General features: G+C 38.5%; 1 protein-coding gene across 2 annotated transcripts; it reads right to left on the bottom strand.

Annotated features, from left to right (window-relative positions):
- Positions 1-58: 58 nt before the first annotated feature.
- On the bottom strand, positions 59-19827 carry sh3gl1b (SH3-domain GRB2-like 1b). Of its 2 annotated transcripts, XM_057356887.1 has the most exons (10): positions 19462-19827; positions 8898-8966; positions 7610-7682; positions 7232-7375; positions 7006-7139; positions 6629-6787; positions 4240-4343; positions 4012-4145; positions 3636-3683; positions 59-2258 (listed from the first exon to the last, which is right to left on the bottom strand). In XM_057356887.1, exons 1-10 carry the CDS (start codon positions 19504-19506, stop codon positions 2065-2067), a joined length of 1104 nt encoding a protein of 367 aa, XP_057212870.1. In that variant the 5' UTR covers positions 19507-19827; the 3' UTR covers positions 59-2064. The 2 variants fall into 2 exon arrangements, with proteins under 2 accessions (XP_057212870.1, XP_057212871.1); XM_057356888.1 differs by lacking the exon at positions 3636-3683 and having other exon boundaries at positions 62-2258.
- Positions 19828-21914: the final 2087 nt, after the last annotated feature.

Raw genomic sequence — 21914 nt, forward strand, 5'->3', positions numbered from 1 at the left:
CACGTTCCTATGAAGAAAAACAAAGTTCATTCTCTTACTTTCTTACATTTATTTACTTAAAGACAACAGGACACAATAAGATACAAATGTTTAAGGTTTGGGGTATTTAAGAACAACAACATAATGCAGTTAAATCTTCAAGACATACAAGAGGAGACTTTAAAACTACAACATAAATCAGCCTGCTACGCTATCAAGCTAACATGCAAAAATTATTAATAAAAAAGGTTGAATAGTTTTGTATACATATAAAAAATAATATAATACTAAAGGAGTCAAACCTGAATGATCTGTTTTCATAAAATTATTCTGGCTGGATTAGACAGAAATAACCCATTTGCTTTCATTTTTTTAAACGTGTATGTTGCAAAGGCACATCTGTACACATGCTTGTACATCTGGTTACAGCTCATGCCAAATACTGAAACCGACAAGCCCTTCGTACACAAACAGACAGACAGAAACGACATATTATCGTGTAAATCAAACTGACTTTTGTTTGGTGTTCTAGATCCATTCATGCCATCAAAAAGGCACTGAAACGGTAATCGCCTTCTGTTTCGTTCACATTTTCATCACATTGAGGAGGCCTGTCCGCTCCAGCACATGTGTGCTGCTGACAAGCAAAAAGAACTGTGCACAAAACATGTAAACACACACTGGGAGGCAAACTGAGAGCCGTTTGGTGCAGACAGGACTTTGAATGGGGGGGGGGGGGTGAAGGGAAACAACCGCCAAAAGATGTTGTGTGCCGTATTTGAAAGAATTCATACCATATTATCACCAGACACTTGATCTTCATTTAACTAGATCCAAACTGACCCCAAACATTTCTAAAGCCCTAAACATCGTATGTGATGGGGGGGGAGCAAAAGAGTGTTTGCCAAGAGACGTGGCATCATCTCTTGATTTTCTGAACACTGAAGAACGGTTTTTCTCATCTGAACAGGTGCAAATTTCCTCCCTCAACACGCCTATATATACACCTGAAATTGTAGGACACTGCCAGCAGCATCAGATGGAAAGTAAACTGATATCAGAGGAAGGGACAGAGAAAGAGATTCCGGAAGCTGGAAGAAGACATTTCAAACCCTTATTACATTCCATAGAGTTAACAATTTGGCTATATCTCCCTCTGAAAACAAACATGTAGTGTTTTAACGGTGTATCTGTCTTCCTAATGGAATATAAAAATGAGTGTTTTAAACGTTAGACAGCTGTTTTAGAAAACGCATCCCTTATAAGCGTTTAGTTCACCTTTACAACACAAGGACCAAGGTGCAGTTCAGCATGTAATTTGTTTTTTTACAATTCATTCCTTGTAAAAAATACACATGAAAATATTAGATGAGGACAAACTGTAGAAAAACATAACAATAATGGAGCGTATAAAAGCACTAGATCCTCTCTACGGGACTGTGGCTCAGGATTGCTGCACATTGGGACATTGCACACAAGGCCCCACAGTATTGATGTCACAGATGAAGATTACTCCTTTCTGAGGCAGGTCCGCGTCACAGCCTGACCAGCAGGGGGCAGTAAAGGGACCGGTCGAGTCATAATACAACCATTCACAATTCTGTTACAGAGGACTTGTATTGAGTAGACTAAGAATTTTCTTTCTACTCTTTAAAAACGTCAGAAATTCACCACAGGGACATCTTAATCCGAATTCATCTCTTTTCAGCGAGTGTCGTACAAAACGGTAAGAGACATTATGAAAAACATTAGACAAATGAAGCCAGTTAATGTCTGACATTTTAGCTCAAGGACAAAGTTACGCTGTCGGTCGGTCAGTCTCTTAATGCATCTCAGTCCCGGAATGTGAAAAGTTGTCAATTTCCAAAATCCACCCTTATAAAATAAACCGATGTGTAAAAGTGCCCAAGTACAGGTACATTTGGATCAAAGGCAACAATGTGAAAACAGGCGAGGATGAAGACCAAGATGACTTCAACTGACACCTTTCTCCCTACCTCACGTTCCTCCAGCTTACTTCCTTTCATTTTTCATCCCTCTCTCTCGCTCTCCCCCTTACTTCCTCTTTCCTTCGCGTGAGACCTCCTAGTGTGGCAGAGGGACGATGACCTCCACGTAGTTAAGAGGGAAGAATCCGGATTGGCCGCGCAGCATGCCCTCATACCAATTTTCATCGATCTGATTGGTCAAAGTGATGATGTCGCCCTCGTGGAAGCCCAGCTCCCCCTCGTTCTCCGGCTCGAACTCGTAAAGTGCTTTACAGCAAGGCTGCTCCGTTGCTGAGGGGAGAGATGGAGAGGGATTCATGAGAATGGAATGTATTTGGGGAATGAGGAATATTGGCACAATAACAGGTAAAGGCAGTGATTAATGCATTACAGATGACCAAAGAGTACACATAAAACAATTTAAAGGTTCAGTGTATGCAAATTGCAACCAACGGCTCATTCCACCCCTCACTTTCGAAGCACTACGGTGGCCGACACAGAACGAAGATGTCATCGTGTTTTTGCTTCTTTGTCAAAGGAGATAAAGTATTTACGAAATGCAGTTTGTCCGTTTAGGGCTACTGTAGAAACATCATGGCAAATTCTATGTCGATAGAATTAGATCATTCTAAGATAATAAACATACAACGCTTCATTATGTAAGGTCTGTATACACTTCTGAAAACATAGTTCTGTTTATTATATTGAATTTCTGTCAATACATACATCTTCCAAAAAATTACACACTGCACCTTTAATCAAAATTGACAATTACTCGAGTAATTCAAGCCTCATACTTTATACTTACGTGACAAATTCAAATCTGACATTCTGCACAATTTTTTTTCCCCATGATGTGAACATTGTCAATTATTTAGAGATGCTTTCAATTCCTAAAGTATACAGTGAAAACTTGTTTTCCATTATTTTCAGGTTGTTTGTTTATTAACACCGTCATACTTTTCTTTGTGGTACACCAAGAAAAGGACACAAAAAATGGACGTTATTACAGTTTCCTGAAAACAAAACATAGGTCAGTCTGTTAATCCAAAGTCACACCCTCAATGAGCGGCTGCTTTAAAAAAAAAACAATTATGCGAGTTAGTGTTAAACAGTTTTAATCCCACTGCAACCATCTGGATTAAGATGTGTTAGTGAGGGGTCAGGGGTCAAAGCCTGGGTCTAAGGTCAGAAGACCCCAAGTTTCAGTTTGTAGCGGGTGTTCACTCGGTTAGCAGGAGCTGCACTGTCACACCAACGCAAGTGTGCACATTTATAAACAAACGCACACACACGAACACAGGCAGACCCTTCACATCAAGCACCCTCCCCACAGTTCACTGTAACCCGTTTGCTTTACGCAATTTACATTTTCTAATAGAGAGAACTGTAAGCGTTTTAGACAAACATTTCCCTTCATAAATCTCATGTTTAACACTATATGAAGTGTACTAAATGATGAGACTGCAGTCTCTAGTTTGTGCAACCCACAGCAGATTCAAATATAGTTACAGTTCAAATATAACCAACTGTGGCAACTTTATTTTAATGCACATTTATCAATAAATCACATCCTGTTTCCTCATCTTCTTCCCACCCACGATGCACGCAAACACACATACAAACATACGCAAACACACATACAGATGCATACGGCCTCAGACTCACGCAATCTGGGTTTCCTCGATGTCATTCTGCCAAACTGGTGGTTTGGGGCTAATGATGTAATGGGAAAAGAACACAAAACAGGGTCACTGGATGACGAAGTGAGCAGCTGACAGCTGCCCATCTGGCCTGCCCGACACACACACGCACACAATCGCAAACACACAAACACGTGGACAGGCGGTCTCATCACACCCTGCCACCAGGCCGCGGGCTCACAAAGCACAATGTGTCTTTCTCTCTCTAGTGTGGTTTTCTCAGTGTAACAGAGATGTTGACGATCTTTACTGATCCTGAAGCAGCTCCATTTTTCACAACAGAACGGCAACAGTTGGAATGTTTTGTAAAGTGTATGTATGGAAACGTGGTCTGGTCTTACCTGCATTACGTGCAGGTGGGGCAGATGTCTGGGTGAAACCACCGTTCGACTGTTCGTTGGTTTCTCCAAATTCAATAACAGGTTTGGGCTTGGGGATGTATTCTTTACGAGGACGAGACTGAGCATCTTTCATCCTGTTTGGTTAAAGCAGTCATTCAGGTCACTCCATTCTTCAAACTGCTAGTTAACGTTTCGTAAGAACACATGCTGTCACACACGTACACACACCTGTCTCCGAGTTTGTCCGAGAGTTCCTCCAGGATCTGAACAGCTTGTTTGTGGTACTGCAGCTGTGACTCAACAAGCGACGACAGCTGACTCACCTGCTCAATCTGCACAACCAGAAACACACACAAAGAAAACAGATATAGACACTAGGGCTGGGCAAAAAAAATCGATTCATCGTTTTTTTTAAATGCGGTCCGTTCGATATCGATTCTCAAAAGCCGCGAATCATATTTCCACAAGCACTGTACATTCATTAACGTGAATTTTATTGAGTATTTATTGTAGCCGGGTTTCCATGCAAAATTGCGAATTTAGCTTATGCGCAAAATTGGAATATCGCATAAAACATTTGCGAATAAGCACCGTTTCCACCCAACCAGTCAACCGTCACTTAATAAACTGCCACTAAATATCAGTAAGAAAAGTAAGAGACGCCACTGAATATAATAATTTTCATACATAATAATACTTTTTGAGGATTACGAAACACAATACAAGCGGCGCTTTGGTGGATGCCTGCTGTTTGGGAAACACAGTCGTGACAGTTCTAAGAGGGAATTACAGAAATACTTGACGACTTTGCTCAGGCGTTTAAGAATGACCATCACAACATTTCTGATCCTGTGTCACAAGATCAGTTCTCTGGTTAGTCAGGTTACGCCGTCTCATAGTGCAGTTACGTGCCTTTTTGGAGGAATTTATTTGGCAAATGCGTTTCTATCTCTTATTATTCGCATTAACCCTTTTTCGCAAAAATGAAAACCACCTCAAGCTTGCAAATTAATGGTTTTTAATTAGAAATTTGGCGTTTCCATCACTCGTTTCTGATGCGAAACTTCTAAATGCGAATAAAACCAGAGTGATGGAAACCCGCTTTGTGACTGTTATGTTTCAATATACCCAAGTGTACCCAAAAATAAAGTTTAATATACATGTTTGTGGCTCTTTGTTTCTTTTTTTAATTCACCATCGTCATCTGATGTTCACTGATCTTTTTTAGAAATATCTACAGGATTTATATTAAATCTATAATCATTGACTCGAATCGAGAATCGAATTGAATCGAAACCAGAGCTTGTGAATCGGAATCGAATCGGAACATCAGAATCGATACCCAGCCCTAATAGACACTGATAATGTTCATCACACTTTATACACACACACTCAGAGTGGTTTTTCACATACAATTACGCACATAACTAGAATAGAGATTCTCACTAATATAGCTAAGATACCGGTATTTATTCAACCCTGACAGAATATTGCTAACCATACAACACTTAACATTTGATTTTTTTATACTAGTTTGACTATGTGCGAGGACATTTATATTTCTCACTTAAGTATAGCCTACACAGGCACATAGAATGCTTATGGCAGTGGTTCTCAAACTGGGGGCCGTGGCCCCCTGGGGGGCCCCAAGATGGATCCAGGGGGGCCACAGATTTTGTGGCATTTTATGAAATATAGAAATTTATCATAGATTTTATGCAATCAAACATCAGAAAAATGACACCATCAACCAAAAGAATTGATGTTCCAGCATTGTATAACTGAATGTTTTTGGTTTAATTAAAATTCTAAGTTTAAGATTATACGTCTTTATATGGGGGGCCGCAAAGCGATGCACTTAACACAAAGGAACGAAAAAGCCTTACAACGAAAAAGTTGAGAACCACTGGCTTATGGTAACACTTGCCAACTACAATACCTTTCATAAACAGCCAGTCTATATGATAAATAACAAAAAAGTGGTTTGTCTCGTCCCTTCAAAACAAACCACTCCACTGAGACTGCACTGCTAGCATCTGCTAAATGACTAAATGTAATCCATGAGTCTTTCTAGACCGCTGAATATAGCCCCTGAGCTCTGCTACTGTTTACACAAAACTTTCACTATGAATCAAAACACTGTATGTATTACTCTTGCTTCGTTTTTTCACAGCCTTTGTCATTGTAGGCCAGATGCAGTGGCATATAAACATCTTCATCGCTCTTGTCCCTTTGGATAAGTGTCTGATAAATGCTATTCCCATTTTAAACCAACAGATGGAGCTCAGGCGCTGACAAAAACAGCACTGCTTCAGTCAGTGACCGGTGGATTTATTTATTTAACTGCAGTGCAGATTTATTGGATTACTGCCCTGACCCATTGATGGTCTGATGCACAAGAAAACAGGTTCAGCTTTAATACCACTAATAGCGACAGTCATTGCCAGGTTTTTTTCAAGAGCTAATAAATGTAATTATGTAGTAGTACACACGATAGTACATTACATTACAAACCCTAAATTATACAGTGCTGCTAATAGGATTAGAGCAACCCCCTGCATTCAGGCTTTAAAATACATAGAATTAAGTATCAAGCTGTCAGACGCTGAATTCTTACATCGGTTTCTAGAAGGTTGTACATGCTGATCTCGGCCACCTCCTTAGATTCGTGAAACTTTTCCAGGGCTTGCCTGATCTCCTCATCTGGAATCTTCCCCTGACGCTTCTTCTTATAGTCAAAATCCAGCCTGCGTCCTTCAAGCTTTTTCAGATGGTGCTGACAAAGCAGGATAAAAAACACCATTACAATCAAGCACACTCAGACAAAGCAAAAACAATAAGAAATTCTACGTGTAACAACTGCTTTAATAAATACATCATGACAATACTTATGTTAGCCCTCCTGTTCTTTACTTGGAGACATATTTAGTCGATACATGCACTCTTTCAACTACGCAAGTATTCTAGAATCTCTGTGTATGTAAGAAAGCACACCTGTATCTCTCTCAGGTCCTTGTCACACAGGCCTTGTAAAGGGTCTATAAAGTTTTGTTTGACATCAATGTCTAAAGAATCCTTCACTTCTGCTAACCTCTTCATACTTTCACCGACATCGAACAGAGCACCACCTGCACACAAATGATACATTCTCAGTTTTGCATATGCACCGTGTCTGTATGGTTGTTTTTTATATGACAGGTGAATTTCAAGCAAAACCCACCAAAGTTCGTGTCCTCTCCGAGATCTCTGCCGTACTTTGCCATGCATTCTCCCATCAGCCCCTCTGCCTGTGGATAACCGGGACTCTTCACCTGCCCTCTGATTTTAGACATAGTGTTCAACATAGACAGCTTTGCACGAGATGCTGCGAGAAACAAAGAAGAAGGTAAACAAAGAGACAGAACAGATCAAACAGAACACTGATTTTGCCAGTAATAAAACTTCCTAAGGGGGTGTCAATTATTTGGATATGGTGTGATATACAGCAATGGGGGCTTTTGGTGAAATGTCATGATATAGCTAGGATACATTCTGGAATATATAAATATATTTCAGAGAGTGTGTAATAACCTGGTGCATTACTTTTTTAAGTTTTTACCTGGATTGGGCTGCAGGTACTCTGATGTTTTAGAGATAACTTCCATCACAGCTTTATTTGTCACATCTACTTTCTACAAAAACACGGAGGGGAGGTCACCACACAGAACACACACACATACATCACTACAGGCCAGACACAACATCAGAACATTTATTTATACACGTAATATTTATTTGTTGGTTCCCTACTAAAATTCCACAATCTTCATTTTTACCCATGGAAAAATTAAGAGACCATTCCAATTTTTCATTTAATCTGCATTTGTGTTTGTTGAATTTCAACAAAATCAAACCGCAGGAGTGACAAAGTCATCCAACAGCATTGTGAAAGACTACCACGACAAGACACATGAAAGGTTATCACATTTTTTAACCTTTCCTAAATACATGTACAAATATAACCGTTGTATTGCTAAGTGAATATGATTTTGTTTTCTTTGCAGGATTTGAGGTCTGAAAAAATACAGAGCATCTTTTCTGTTATTCTGACTGTTGTTTGTAGTTTCTCCGGTTTTCATTTCCTGCAAAGTAATGCAACTAGAAACAATATTTTTATTTGAAATTTGGGAGAAATATTGTTAGTAGTTCGCAGAATAAAACAAAATGAATAATTTTACCTAAACACAAACCTATAAATAGTAAATTCATAAAAACTGAAAATGATCTTTGAAATGGTCTCTTAACTTTTTCCGCAGAAGTATACCTCACAATATATCAGAGAATCTGAAAAATCTTCTAGATGCCATTCATTTCTGTTTTCAATGATGTAAGCTTAATTAGTTGGTTATAAATAAACTTCTTATAAAATGTTACTGAATTAAGAGTTAACATGCATGACCTTACATCAGTTATGACGAGTAAGATGTAAATACCCTTAACTACTCTAACATTAAGAAAAACCTGACTGCAACACAGGCTTTTTTGCAATTATCCCGATTTTTATCCCGATTCTGTGGGAAGTTTTCATCCATGACATATTGGCCCGGTTTCACAGACTAGGCTTAAGGCTAGTCTCAGACTAAATGGAATATGTGACCTGTCTTAACTGAAAATTAACTGAAACCTGCCCTGACATATCTTAAAACATGTCATTGCCATTGTTTTGTCTCAAGATGCACACCAGTGATGTTTTTACTATGTCATTTTTTAAAAAGCTACTTAAATATACTAATTTAACTAAGGTACAATCCTGACTTAAGATAAGCTTTTTCTGTGAAACCAGGCCTTAAACGGATGTCTTCAGAGAGCGCTTTCCTCCAACTACCTCCAACACACTTTCTACTCACTCTCTCCAGGTCCTTGAACTCCTCGTCCAGTTTTGTTCCCTCCGCACCACCAACCTTCTCACTCACCATCTGACACAACAGAGAGAAGTCATTTTTAACCAACCTACAGTGAGCCATACAGCTCAACACTGTAGTCTCTTTAACCGGTATAAAACTAACAAGACAAAAACAATGTGAAGACAGTTAAAAATGAAATTTGGGTTTAGGGTTAACAGGTGACCTAAGGCCCAATCCCAATTCTATGTTATACCCCTTCACCTACCCCTCGCCCCTTGAAACAGAGTCGCAAGGAGAAGGGCTAAAACATTCCCTTACGAAATGGGACACCACTACTACACTGTCATCATTATAATACATCATTGATCCTACGGAGATGCGGCAATGTTTTTCACAAACTACCAAGATGCTGCTGTCAGCGGTAGTCATATCAGTTTCGTGGATTACAGCCTATAAAGTGACCCTGAACTTTTTCGTCAAAAGCAGCACACACCCCTCCGTTCGCCATCTAACGGAGTGTGGTCGCAAGTGGGCCGGGGAAGACCAAGGCGGAGCGCGTTTTGATTAACCCAGTGTTTGCGATAGCATTCCGTGGATGTATCCCTCTGTCAGGTGGGAAATCGGAGGGCGATCACGAACAGCGTTCTGCTTTCCCCTGTTCGTGATTGCATTCCGGAAACGGCCCTAGCTACAATTACTTTTTTGCAGTTGTATATGTTGCTGTTCTATCGTGCAATCAGTAATGCGTTACGTTAGCAAAATTTAGCGACTTCTTATAAACGTTTCAAGTATTTAAGACAAGAAACTGAACACAACATTAAATTAAACAACATAAACAAGATGATTATTTGTTGTTTAAATCCTTATTAAAGCCAAAATAAAGGCTTACATTATACTCGCATGAGTAGCCATGTTGGAAAATTTCATACCCCTTCGCTTGAAGTGAGGTCCCGAAATATCTTCGTTTGAAGGGCTATATGGCCCCTACCCCTCCAACCAAAAGAGAATCGAGACAAAGTGTAGGGGTAAGGGGTAGAAATGGGATTGGGCATAAGTCTAGCTAAACTACATCTTTCCGTAAAGTGCAACCAATAAAATAAAAGATTGTACACTGCATTTAGTCTAACAGAAGAAATAAAACCTGACACTCATAACCTTAAAATAGAATCGGATTCAGCTCACTTGATTCTGACACTGATTGTGTAATGCTCCAGAATGTCAGGCAGTGAAAACGCTAATAACATTACACAAGAAAAAAGGTTTGTGGTGTCAGAAAGTATAAAGTCCTAGAAGGTGTGATATTAAACTTCTCATACAAGAAACGCACAGGCCAGGTTGACATCCATCTGTCAATTTACACTTTCCCACACACGTACTGTATGTTTTCCTCTACATTTTGCGATTTCTTCCGAGCTCTGAAAATTTGAATTTATAAATCGATCGCTTTTCGCACTGTACACATGTCTTTAGGCTACTATCATCACTTTCTACCACCACTCTCTCACTTCTCTACCTCTCAGTAGGGATCACTCTTCCCTCCATTGTTGAAGACCTTAACCATCACTGTTCCAATATTGGAACACCTACGTTTACTTTAATATTTCACAACTAATTCTGTATTCCAATCGTAACAAGCTATATATCATTGGAAAGGTCTAAGACTCTTATTTGACCAGTGTTTTACAAAAAGAAATTATGTAGGAGTAGTAATTTATTCATTTATGACAAGAGCATAAAAATTATTAAATGCTGCTAAATGTCACCGTTCCAGTGGAACACTGAAGTTATGCAATATAATTCCATTTTAATCCTGACAAACTATACTATATCATTGGATAGCTCTAAGAATGTAGTTTTTATATTTCAGAACGGTTTTGCAATAGAAATCACTTAGTAAAAGTAATTTTCTCAAATATAACTGAGCTTCATGTGGGCCCATTAGGTACCATTATAAATATCACATATTCATAATCATATTTTATTGTAAATCTCAAAATAAATCTCAAAATCTTCTATATCACTGGTAAGCTCCAAGAATGTCCTTCTTATATATCAGGGCTCTAGAGTGCGACCAATTTGGTCGCACATGCGACCGTATTTCTCAATGGTGCGACTAAAAAAAATATGAGGTCGCACCGGTGCGACCAGCCGTTCGAGGGAGAAAAAAAGTCTCTGCGACTCTAAAAGTCTCCCTGTGATTCACCAACAGACACACATTAGGCCCATATCGTGGTCTAAACCAATCAGAGATAGTGATGGGCGGACCCCCACTCTGATTGGCCGTGGTCCAGATATTCCTGTACGTGTGTGTACGAGAGGTCGCGTTAACCGAAAATTCTCTGTCATTGACAGATTTTTTTTACCAGTGACGGAAAAATCTGAAGGCCGCCCGTCCGTCCGTCATTTTGACGGATTACAATGAGCGCAATTTGTAACTCCCCGTTTCCCTTCATTAGAGCGTGATATGCTCGCGAAGGGACGTGCGTGTTTTCACCTGTCATTGTTACTGACTAGACATATGTGATGCGATCTGGGAAAACCCGTCGGATGTCGCGCAGGGACATCTATCAAAGTAAACCACATAACATGAAGAATGAAGGAGTATCAATGCACATTTCCCGCCAGTCCTGTGTAAACTACGGCATGCAAAGTTTTTTCATACAATGTTTTCGTGAGATGACAGAGCTCCCCGTCTGCAGCACCGGGAGTTATCCCCGGTCAGCTGCTCATGCGAGCCGGACCGCGATCGCAAAACATACAAGGGATGATCAAAAGTCCAGACACTATGCACATGATAAACAACGTAAAACTTGCTTCACTGCTTATTAGTTGTTGTCCGTAATGTTTGCTCCTTGTGTAGTGATAATGGCAGAGCTCTCATTCTTTAAGTGTGCCCGCACCATTTTCCTTACTTTCGTTTTATTCAAACGGTTTTGTACAGTATTTTTATAGACTCAGCAAGTACAGCGTGATGACGTCACGAACATACTAATTACCACGTAAAGCCACCTTGCACCATAGTGACGGGTAATAATAGATTATGACGGATTTTTTACGAGCCTGTCAGTCAAAATGACGGACAATAAAAAAGTCTAGCGCAACCTCTGGTGTGTATGTTTGAAAATGCGTGAGCTGCAGTCAGACAGAGAGGGGAGGAGCCTATAGGCCCGTCAGTTAAACAGAGTGGATGTAGCCGCGGATGATGAGAGAAGATGAAAAGAACGATTGACAACTTTTTCATGAATAATGTTAAGTTAAGGCCTGATCCGTCCGAAAATCATAAGCAATGCTCTGACACGGAGCCATCAACCTCCCAGGTTATGTCAAGCCCCGGTCCATTTATCTTGAGATGTTTTAAGTTTCAGTTCAGTGAAGCACTTTAAGCACCAACACTTTTTCAGTAAGTTACCTTTCTTATAGAATTGTGCTTCAAATAAAGAACTTTATGTTGACCAGATTGTTAGTTAATCATTTACAAGTCAATTTTGCCTATATGGACAGCGATTTAAAAAAAAGTGAACTGGTAAAACTGCGGTGTTAAATGTGATGCGGTAAAATTTGGGTGCACCTAACTTTTGTGCTGGTGCACCTAAGAAAAAAAGTTAGGCGCACCAGTGCAACCAGTGCAAAAAGTTAGTCTAGAGCCCTGTATATATTGATTAAATTTATTAATTTGTAATTTGCATGCAGTAAACCATTGGAGCCTTTATGACACCTAGTGGTGTCACAGAAACCACATTTTTTGTGATATCAGTTTGAAATTTGAAATAAAACTTGTTTACAAGTATGTCTTTAATTTTCTGGCAGTTTTTTGATGAAAACAGTTTTTATGAGATTTTTTAGTTATATAAAACAATGTTTGTAGATGTTTTCATTATTATTAATGTACAATTAAACTGCTATTACTCTTTTTTTATTTCACACTTTTACAATAAAGTATAGAATCTCTGCTTTAAAACAGGACCAAGATTAGGTCTCTAGACCAAAGCATTCTAGAGTTACCCTAATTTAAAAGTTGAAATCACTATCAAAGCCCCACCCTCAAAAAAGGGGGATGACAGTTAAGGGTAAATAGGTCCAATGTTTAAATTGAATTGTAGCACATGATTGTGTGTATTATACAGTATAGCAAACATTAATAGCTTTTTTAACAACATCAAAACTACTGAACAATTGAACTATACAGTGCTGTCTGAACCTGTTTCAGACAGCACAGCTGTTATTCCTATGAGAAACACATGTGTTTATGTCATGACTCACGAGCTAACAGAGCACCAATGACAGTGATGGTACAACCGTTAAACAGCATACAACATTAGGTCTACACTAACATATGTTGTTAGTTTTCTTGTTTTTGAATCTCATCGCTGGATGTTTTTCAGATTACATCACACAATAATCTCAAACACATGTCATTTTATAGTGGCAACTTGAAATGTTGAGAAATCCATCTTTATGGGGGGTTTTTTGGCTGTCAGAAATGTTCAATACAAAATACCATGTTTCACTTTCGTAGGACTTCTTAAACGGCTATTTTGTGATATATATTCCACATTTAACTTTGGTCTTTAAGTAGAGAACTCAAACAAATAGTTTCCTAAACTCTGCCTATTGCAACATCTGCTATAGCACTTATGTATTATGAAACAGATACACAAAAGCAATAGACATCAATTTGATATACTGGCAATAGGAGCAGGCTCTAGGTGGTCAATTCCTACTCAATCATTACTATTTCAAGACAAAAGATTGGAAACAAGAACCCTCCATTACATCCCAACGTGTGTTTTTGGCATGGAGGTGTCTGTTGCAATGACCTCCCCACTCTTTGACATCCTCGAGCATGTTTGCACATTTGCGCAATTCAGTTCGTTTAGCAGATCAGGGCACAAAAGGAAACAGATTAATAATTAACTGGAGTTTTGTGGCGCCGTGTCCAAACATCTCCAATATGTTGGTGTGGGGAAAGATACTGGATAGAGTCAACACAATAAACTAGGTGGGAAACATGATACTGCTTAGATGAAGGCCATAGATAGTGAAGTTCCCGGACTGACGTATTCAAGTTCCCACTAATTTAACATTTAAATCAAGGTGAGGACAGTTTTGTAAAATATAACAGCGAATAACTTAACACAGACCACATCGTCACATTACCCAAAGTTGCCAGTTTAGTTGTCACATTACCCAGTTAAAATGGGCAATTCCATGCAAACGTCAACTTTACCATGAAAAAATAAGTTTTTTACCAAAGGTTTTCACCATACCGTTAGCTTAAATGTCGACTTGAAACACGATTATTTTGTCAGTTCAGAACTTTTGTTTTTAATTTCACTTTAGCATGTGTATTAGGCCTATACTTTACAGCCAATGAATATGTTATAATCTGCTGCCATTGAACTTCTTCAACACCGTATTTTAAAGGAGTCATATGGCGTGAATACGTGTTTTTCTGTGTCTTTGGTGTGTTATAAGTTGCTCATGCATGTATTAGACACATAAAATTGCAAAAAGTAAAGTGTCTGAACAAAAGATGCATTCTATCTAAAAGCGAATGCTCACCCAGACCTGCCTGAAACGCCTCGTGTAACCACAACCCCACAAATCTACGTCAGTTCATGGTATGATTTGACTAAGACCGCCCAATTGTATACGCAAGTAAGGTGGGCGTACCTGTCAGTACAATTGAAGAAGAACCTGATGTTCCAAATATGGAGTAAGAGGCGTTACATTTCCATCACACGCTTGCAGTATTCAACCAATCACTACGCACTGGTTAACTGGCCAATCATAGCACACCTCGCTTTTCAGAGCGATGAGCTTTAAAGCACGCAATCAATCAACTAGGCAATCCACCACAAAAATTATCATTCTGTGACTCCATTTTTGATTTCTTCTTCTTTTGTTTATAAATCATTGGTCACCCTTTATGTTTGTCTGTGGGTTTTGCAAAAAAGTATTAAAATAGTAGAAATGCAGTGAAAAAATGTTGTGTTTTGTATTTCCTGTAAAGTGGCAGTTTAAAAGATACAAGCTTTGCGATGATTTTCCGACCTTATCAGGAGTTTTGTGCTTGCTTATTAATATCATATCATATAATATTAATATTATATATTAATATTATGTATTATTAAAACATTACCATCACAACGGTTATGCGCAATTAATTGTGGGAAGCATAAATCATCACGATTAATCGTGCAGCCCTACAAGTGCCCATTTAAGGTCTCACCTAAGTTTTTAAAGCATTTGTATTACTCTGAAAGCATAATTGTTCATAGCCATGTAAGTGCAGCTCTCAGAATGGTCACATCCATAACAGTCCATATTATTCACAAAAGGGCAAATGAATTAAACTATAATACATATTTGATGTTGAAGAGACATTCCTTTTTAATTTGCTGGGAATGAGTGCTTATGGTTTGTCCATTTTAATTCACAAAAATCCCACAAAGTATGCCGTCGTACAATTAATGTGCAAGAACAATTTGCAATGGCAACCTTATAATAATAATTTATAACTTCAGCTATCAGGTTCATTTTTGTGGAAAATGTCAGTTTGATATTATTTGACTTCAACACACATACAGATAAGTACGTAAAGTAACCTGTAATTTTACGTTTCAAACAGAGATGGCGATATAAAAGCAAAAGTTACGGATTGCTGCTTTAATGAAGTGTCAGTTATGATGTAAACAACAGATTCAAAATTTAGTTACACTGATCAAGCTCCAAACGTAAATAAAACTTGCACTAGAAGAGAATTGGTTTCTTTTTCACTTAGATCACTATTTGATCTCAGTTCAGTCCTTGTGGAAGGAAAAAAACCTGATCAGACCGATCAAAGAGTTTCAATTTCACAATTATGATGATAATTATAAGAGTTAGAAAGAGGTACTGAAAGAACTTGCGTCTAGGCTGAATTATACTGCGAATTCACTACCAGAAAGTATTTAAAAAAGCGCCACGGACACAAAAATAATGGGCTATAGGCATGACGTCAATTTAACTCATGCATATTCCAGAAAATATGTTCAAAAATTCCAGAGAGACAAGAGGACTCTTTGCTCCCCCCAAGAATAATGATCTCAATCAGACACTCCCACAATGCAACTGCTCAACTCACACTATGAGCAACACATATACATTTTTTTTCATAAAAAAGAGGCCTTATCAGCAGCGTAAGAGATAATGCAGGGGTTTGGCTGTGACACAATGCTGATAATGAAGGCAAAGTTCTGTTCTGACACAAATACACACATGCAGCTGCCAGCAGACCTGGCAGGAAAAGACTGCAACCGAGATCACGCTCCTCATGTAAATGTTATGCTCTGCGAGTTTAATAAAGGGCACATTTCATGACTCTGAACTGCAACAGAAACAAATTAGAAACAGTATTGTTAAGTTGTATTTTTGCAGTTCTGTTAGTGACAGAAATGACACACTTGCCCCTTAAAGGCGCAGTTCTTGATTAACAGCGGCCACTAGCGTTGCATTATAGATTTGCCACGAATTGCTCAGTCCAAACACGACGGTGGCCACCACAGTACAAAAAGATGTCGTTCTCATGTTGACGCAGGGAAGAGATTTTGCGGGCATTAGAAAGACTGTAGAAAGAGCGATGTCATATTTATTACATAAAATAAAAGGTTTGTGGATTTTAAGTTTAAAAAGAAAGATAAAAGTCAGACAGGAGCTAGGACCTGTGTTAATATTATAAAGAATTTCCAGCAGAGACGCGTTAAGACCCGCGGTACTAAGGCTTTTAGCAGATATGTAGTCATAGATATCTATGCAGATACTTTCCAGCAGAGAGACGTTGGAGAGAAAAATTGTCTAAAAATCACCCCCGAGGAGGTTGCTTTGATTCGGAGCTTAAACTGATGAGCGAGCGGGAGCGCGTTTTACTCTTTTACTCAATGATGAATAAACTTTCAGTTAATCAGCGGGTCACATGCGTTCCGCACCGGAGAGCACGATCCGTACGAATCACGGATCTTCCCGCGATCCGTTTCACCACTATACCGCAACGGAGGAAGAGGAAACGGGCGTTGTAGAGTTGTTTGTCCGTTTAGGGCTGCTGTACAAAACATGGCGGCGAATTCAATGTAAGTAGGGCTGCTCTGTATGTAGATATAAACAGCTTATTCTAAGGTATTACAAACATAATGGTTCATTACGTAAGGTCTTTATACACCTCTGAAGAAATAGTTTTGTATATTATATTGCATTTCCGCCAATAGATCCTCCTAAAAACCCTGTATTATTCCTTTAAGGCTGACATTATGCCACTGAGAGTAAGAGCTGGAGAAACTGTAGTTTTTGTCAATAACACTTCATGAAGCAGCATTGAACATGCATAAGAATGCACTCAAAATAATAAATTCAAGTGCTACAATTTTCAAATACTACAATTTTCAAATACAGATTCAGTTAACTTTATGTGAACATTCAAAGTAACAACAACAAAGTTTAACCCTTCTCAGCTGGATCGAGGGAGTGACTGGTAGCGTGAGAGTTTGTCTTTAGCAGGGTCTCCTGTCTCTGTCAAGTATTGATTACTGTGGAACGCTGGAATATGTTTTCTGCAACACTTCAGTTCAATAAAAAGAGCCAAACAGAGCACCCCCAGCCCCCTCAGTGCTGCATGAATCATACAACGCCTCTCAGTCCCAAACACTCGCCACCAGCTGTCCCGTTTTCTCTGCCCCACTGTACTTTCAGTCTTCACTTTTTCATGTCCCCAAAGGGGATCCGAGTCCGCACCGAAAAGGAAACTGTCCCTTCCTGCTGAGTGCAGCAGAGATTGAGATGCACTGTTTCCTATACATCTGTGATGTGCCCTCAGGAAAAAGACCACAGGCAACAAAACTAACAAATTGTCGAAAACACATTAACTGCGTCGAGTTAATTATGCCATAAACAACCTACGACAGCTATTGACAAAAGTTCTTCAGCGTCTGAATGGAAAGGCTGTTGTAGGTGTTTCTGTAACAACTGGGAAGCATTGTGTTAGCAACATAAAGGGTCATGGCTTTGATTTCCAGAGAACACACAATAACGTATACCTTTAATGCACTCTCATTCTGTCGCTTCGAATAAAATGTATGCATTTGCAAGATGCAAAATAAATACATGTAAATTTAAATGCTTTGATCCACCAGAATTAAAATGTAATCTATTTAGGGGAAGAGTTTCCTGATGACAGATTCTGACTCCCTACAAAGTGAAACACTTTTATGCCTCCACATGGCTGCTTCAAACCCGAGAATATAAACAGATAAATGTGTTTTAATCTTTACTGGTAGTAGTTTAATCCAAAATAAATATGAACAAATGCTATGATAACTTACAAATACATCAGTAGTTATTTGGAGGTTTCTCCTCCATTTCACACGTACATGTACAGTGCTTAGCAATTTTAGTATACCAGCTGTCATAATAAAGGGAAAACTCAAATATTTTAGGAATCTGTCAAAAACTTGTTCAAAACTAAAAATGCTATTGTAATTTATTGACAAATATAAAACTGAAACACCCATGCCTAAAGAGTCTTTCATGTATTAAAGACGGCAAGAAAACCACTGTAACTGTGAGGGTACTTGACAAACAAACCGTACATGTGTCCTATGGTGTGACAAAAAAACATTTAGAAAAAATAATCTGCGTTACTACTTTACTGCTTTTCTCGTAAAGAAAAGTAAATTCGATAACAACAATATTTTAGCATTATAGGGCATCTGTGGTACAAACGTTACAATGGTCTAATAAATTGTGTACTGTACGTTCACATAACTGGCTATGCAGAATATTGTAATGAAAACCAGCACAGCAAACTAACAGTTTCCACCTACATTCGTCAGCTTAAAGTGTGACCTACAACCATGGAAACACGAAAAGCAAACACAAAAACCCACTGAAAATGTACTTGGCTTACAGATGGTATTTAAAGTGAAGTCAAAAGGAAACTGCGGTAATCTTGGGCAGACTTGATGCAGCGGTACATCCCTGCCTATTTTGCACATACGTGCATATTTTTTCCTGAAATCATTTTGTTATGTGTATTCTTGATTCAATCTCAACCTTAAGCTCAGTGTGCCAAAACATTTACTGCAGTAAACGTGGCAAATGGAGCGCTATATTAAAACGGGGGCGCTGTATTTCATTATCTGGCTAAAGCAAACAGGCACTTCTGCACAATGCAACACATTATTACTTCTACTAAGGTGTTAACGTAGCATTAAAGTGACACTGGCTATTTATAATGCATATGAAAGCCCACGCATTGTAACACTAGAACAGAATTAAGACAGGATCCAACAATAAAACGAAAAGAAAGCAGTTTATATTGTTCAAGTGCATGACATTACACAATCTCAAAATACATTCACGAACAGGTCAAGAACTTGTTACATACAGCATGCGAAAGCACACGAAACACTTTTAAAGTGCTGACCAGCGGAGGGAAGTTTGGCGCAGCGTTAGCGGGCTAACTTTTAGCTAAGCTAACTGGCACAGCACTGCGGTTCAATGGAAGAAAACAACAGGGAAAAAGTATTTCGCAAACCTGGCTGGCTTTGTAAAACTGCTTCTTTAAGCCCGCCACGGACATCTTCAAAGAGTACTCCCCTTTTCTCGGCGAAAAAAAGTCTTATGAAGTAGATTTAATGCTGGCACAACAGTGTGACAAAAAGTCAACGGTCGCTGAGTGAAACATAAAACTCAAGTCCTCGGATAAACGACACCCACTTTCCACAAAAATATTCCTGGTGGCTGTTGGGAAGGGTTATATCAAGCTATAATGAAACAGTTTCTCTAAAAATCGTGACTTTCTCTTAAAATGTGCATTTAATACGCTTAACTGTGCATACACCGCATTTATAAGTCTTGAGAAACTAGCGGTTTCCTGCGCAACGCAAGCACATTCCTTGCGCGAGCGTAGAAGGGGCTGGAAAAGGGAAAGGGCCAGAAGCGCCAACCACAGGCTAGTACATGCATTACACTCAAAATGCAAGCGCTATAATGACCAGATGAAGGCTGCAAAGGACTACAATTCTAGTATACATTTTTAAGTTATTCGAGTCAATTGGTATTTAGTAACATGAATATATTAACTAGAAACATTGTTATAGTTATTGGTATTACTTGAAAACAACATGCACTTCTTTTGCATAGCTATCCTGGCAATTTCACCACACATCTCAAAACGCATGTTTTAAAATGTGTTTCTAGGAAAAACATTTATTTCAATCGATGTCTGTGTTGTAATGCAAATGTGAAATGTGCGGGTTGTGGTCAACGAGACGAGAGGAACTTTGAAATGTGCTAATAAAGAAAGATGGTGGACCGTGCATTACCATCTTCCACCAGCAGAGAGAGCTGCCACACAGGTAAGCAAGTGTAAAACAAACAAGGTGTGCACGATGCTTGACAAGATATTGGTTAAAACGACCCAACATTGGATAATTTAACCCAGCAGTGTGTTCTGTCCACTACTTACCCATCATGGGACAGGAAAACAACCCAACACTTTTTAGAGTGATGTTCTGTCTTTAAGGTTGTTTGTGGTACATTCAAATGAATCAGCCTTAGGGCTGCTGAGATATAGAAAATCTTCTTAGAATGGCTGTTCCCACTACTGAGTCACAAGGTCAGGTCACTATTTTCATTCAACCTGTCTATTGCCACACTTGCCTCTTTTCTAACATCAAACCTTTTGAAATAATAATTTGTACACTAGTCTAAACACAAAGTGTCTTATCTGTGCTGTTTAAATGACGATCTGTATTAATTTCTCTACAAAAATGTGTGGTATCACTCTTTTAAAGGAATAGTTCACCCAAAAATGAAAATTCTGTCTTCATTTACTCACCCTCAAATTGTTCCAAATCTGTTCAATTAAATTACAAATTAAATGTCTCTGTTCTGATGAATACAGAGAAAGATATTTGGAAGAATGCTTGTAACCAAACAGTTCTTGGCCACCACTGACTACCATAGTAGGAAAAAATACAATGGTAGTCAAAAGTGCCCCAGAACTGTTGCTTTCCTACATTCTTCAAAATATCTTCTTTGTGTTCAACAGAACAATGAAATTTATAAAGAAATATTTCCTAATCATAAGAATAAATAAATGTATAGAGCTTTGGAACCCTAACCCTTACTCAAGGGTGAGTAAATGATGACAGAATGTTTATTTTTGGGTGAACTGTCCCTTTAATGCCCTGTCCTAAAGATAGATTCTTTCATTGGCTCTTATTCAAGCAAGACGATTACATCATCATTCCCACCCATCTCAAATCCAGGAAAGGGAACTCATTAATTCCATCTGAGTTAATATATAATTACTGTAAAATGGGAACTTTCTGTTGGTTCTATTACTTATAGTCTTTGTAATGTCTAGCACAAAGAATGTGTATGCAGTTTATTTATTTATTCAATTCACACATTTTATTCATTGTGTTTTTTATTCAGTTTTCTTAGAATATGTCTGTTTATTTTAAGAAGATATTTTTACATTCTATCATTCAAATCACAATGGGTGATTTATATATTTTTGTGCTTTGCATAAGCTAATGTAACATTTTGTTTCAGTCCCTGCCTCAGATAAGATCTCCATCAGGTCATGTCATGCAAATATGACGAGAAATGGAAATAAAAGCCAGGAAAAAATCTTCCTTGTCACTTGTGGGAAAGCAACAAAGATGGAGGCCCGTCCATGAACAAACTAATGGATGATTTTAAGTCGATTGAAAGCTGAAGTAATGTCATCTATACTGTATAGTTAAGATTTCATATAAGGGTAATCTGTGTTTTCGGTCTCAGCTAATATGCCGTATATTTATACTTTAGTATCAACAGCCCAACATTCTGACAAGCTACAGGGGAAAAAATCAGAAGAGAAATTTAGGTTTGATTCATCTTATCGATGAAGCATCTCTACACAGTCCAAATAACTTTTTAAGAGATGACCAGAATGACTAACCGGTTTACAAACTGGTTTTTATGTCAATGGTTTAT

The sequence above is a fragment of the Triplophysa rosa genome, linkage group LG17, assembly GCF_024868665.1.
Source record: "Triplophysa rosa linkage group LG17, Trosa_1v2, whole genome shotgun sequence".
Classification (NCBI taxonomy): Eukaryota; Metazoa; Chordata; class Actinopteri; order Cypriniformes; family Nemacheilidae; genus Triplophysa; species Triplophysa rosa.

Excerpts from the sequence above, each read along its gene's own strand:
- sh3gl1b (XM_057356887.1), bottom strand. The coding sequence starts at position 19,506 with ATGTCCGTGGCGGGCTTAAAGAAGCAGTTTTACAAAGCCAGCCAG. Across the intron at positions 4,344-6,628 it reads ACAACCTTCTAGAAACCGAT|ATTGAGCAGGTGAGTCAGCT; the intron begins GTAAGAATTCAG and ends CTGGTTGTGCAG. Across the intron at positions 3,684-4,011 it reads CCCACCTGCACGTAATGCAG|CCCCAAACCACCAGTTTGGC; the intron begins GTAAGACCAGAC and ends TTACATCATTAG.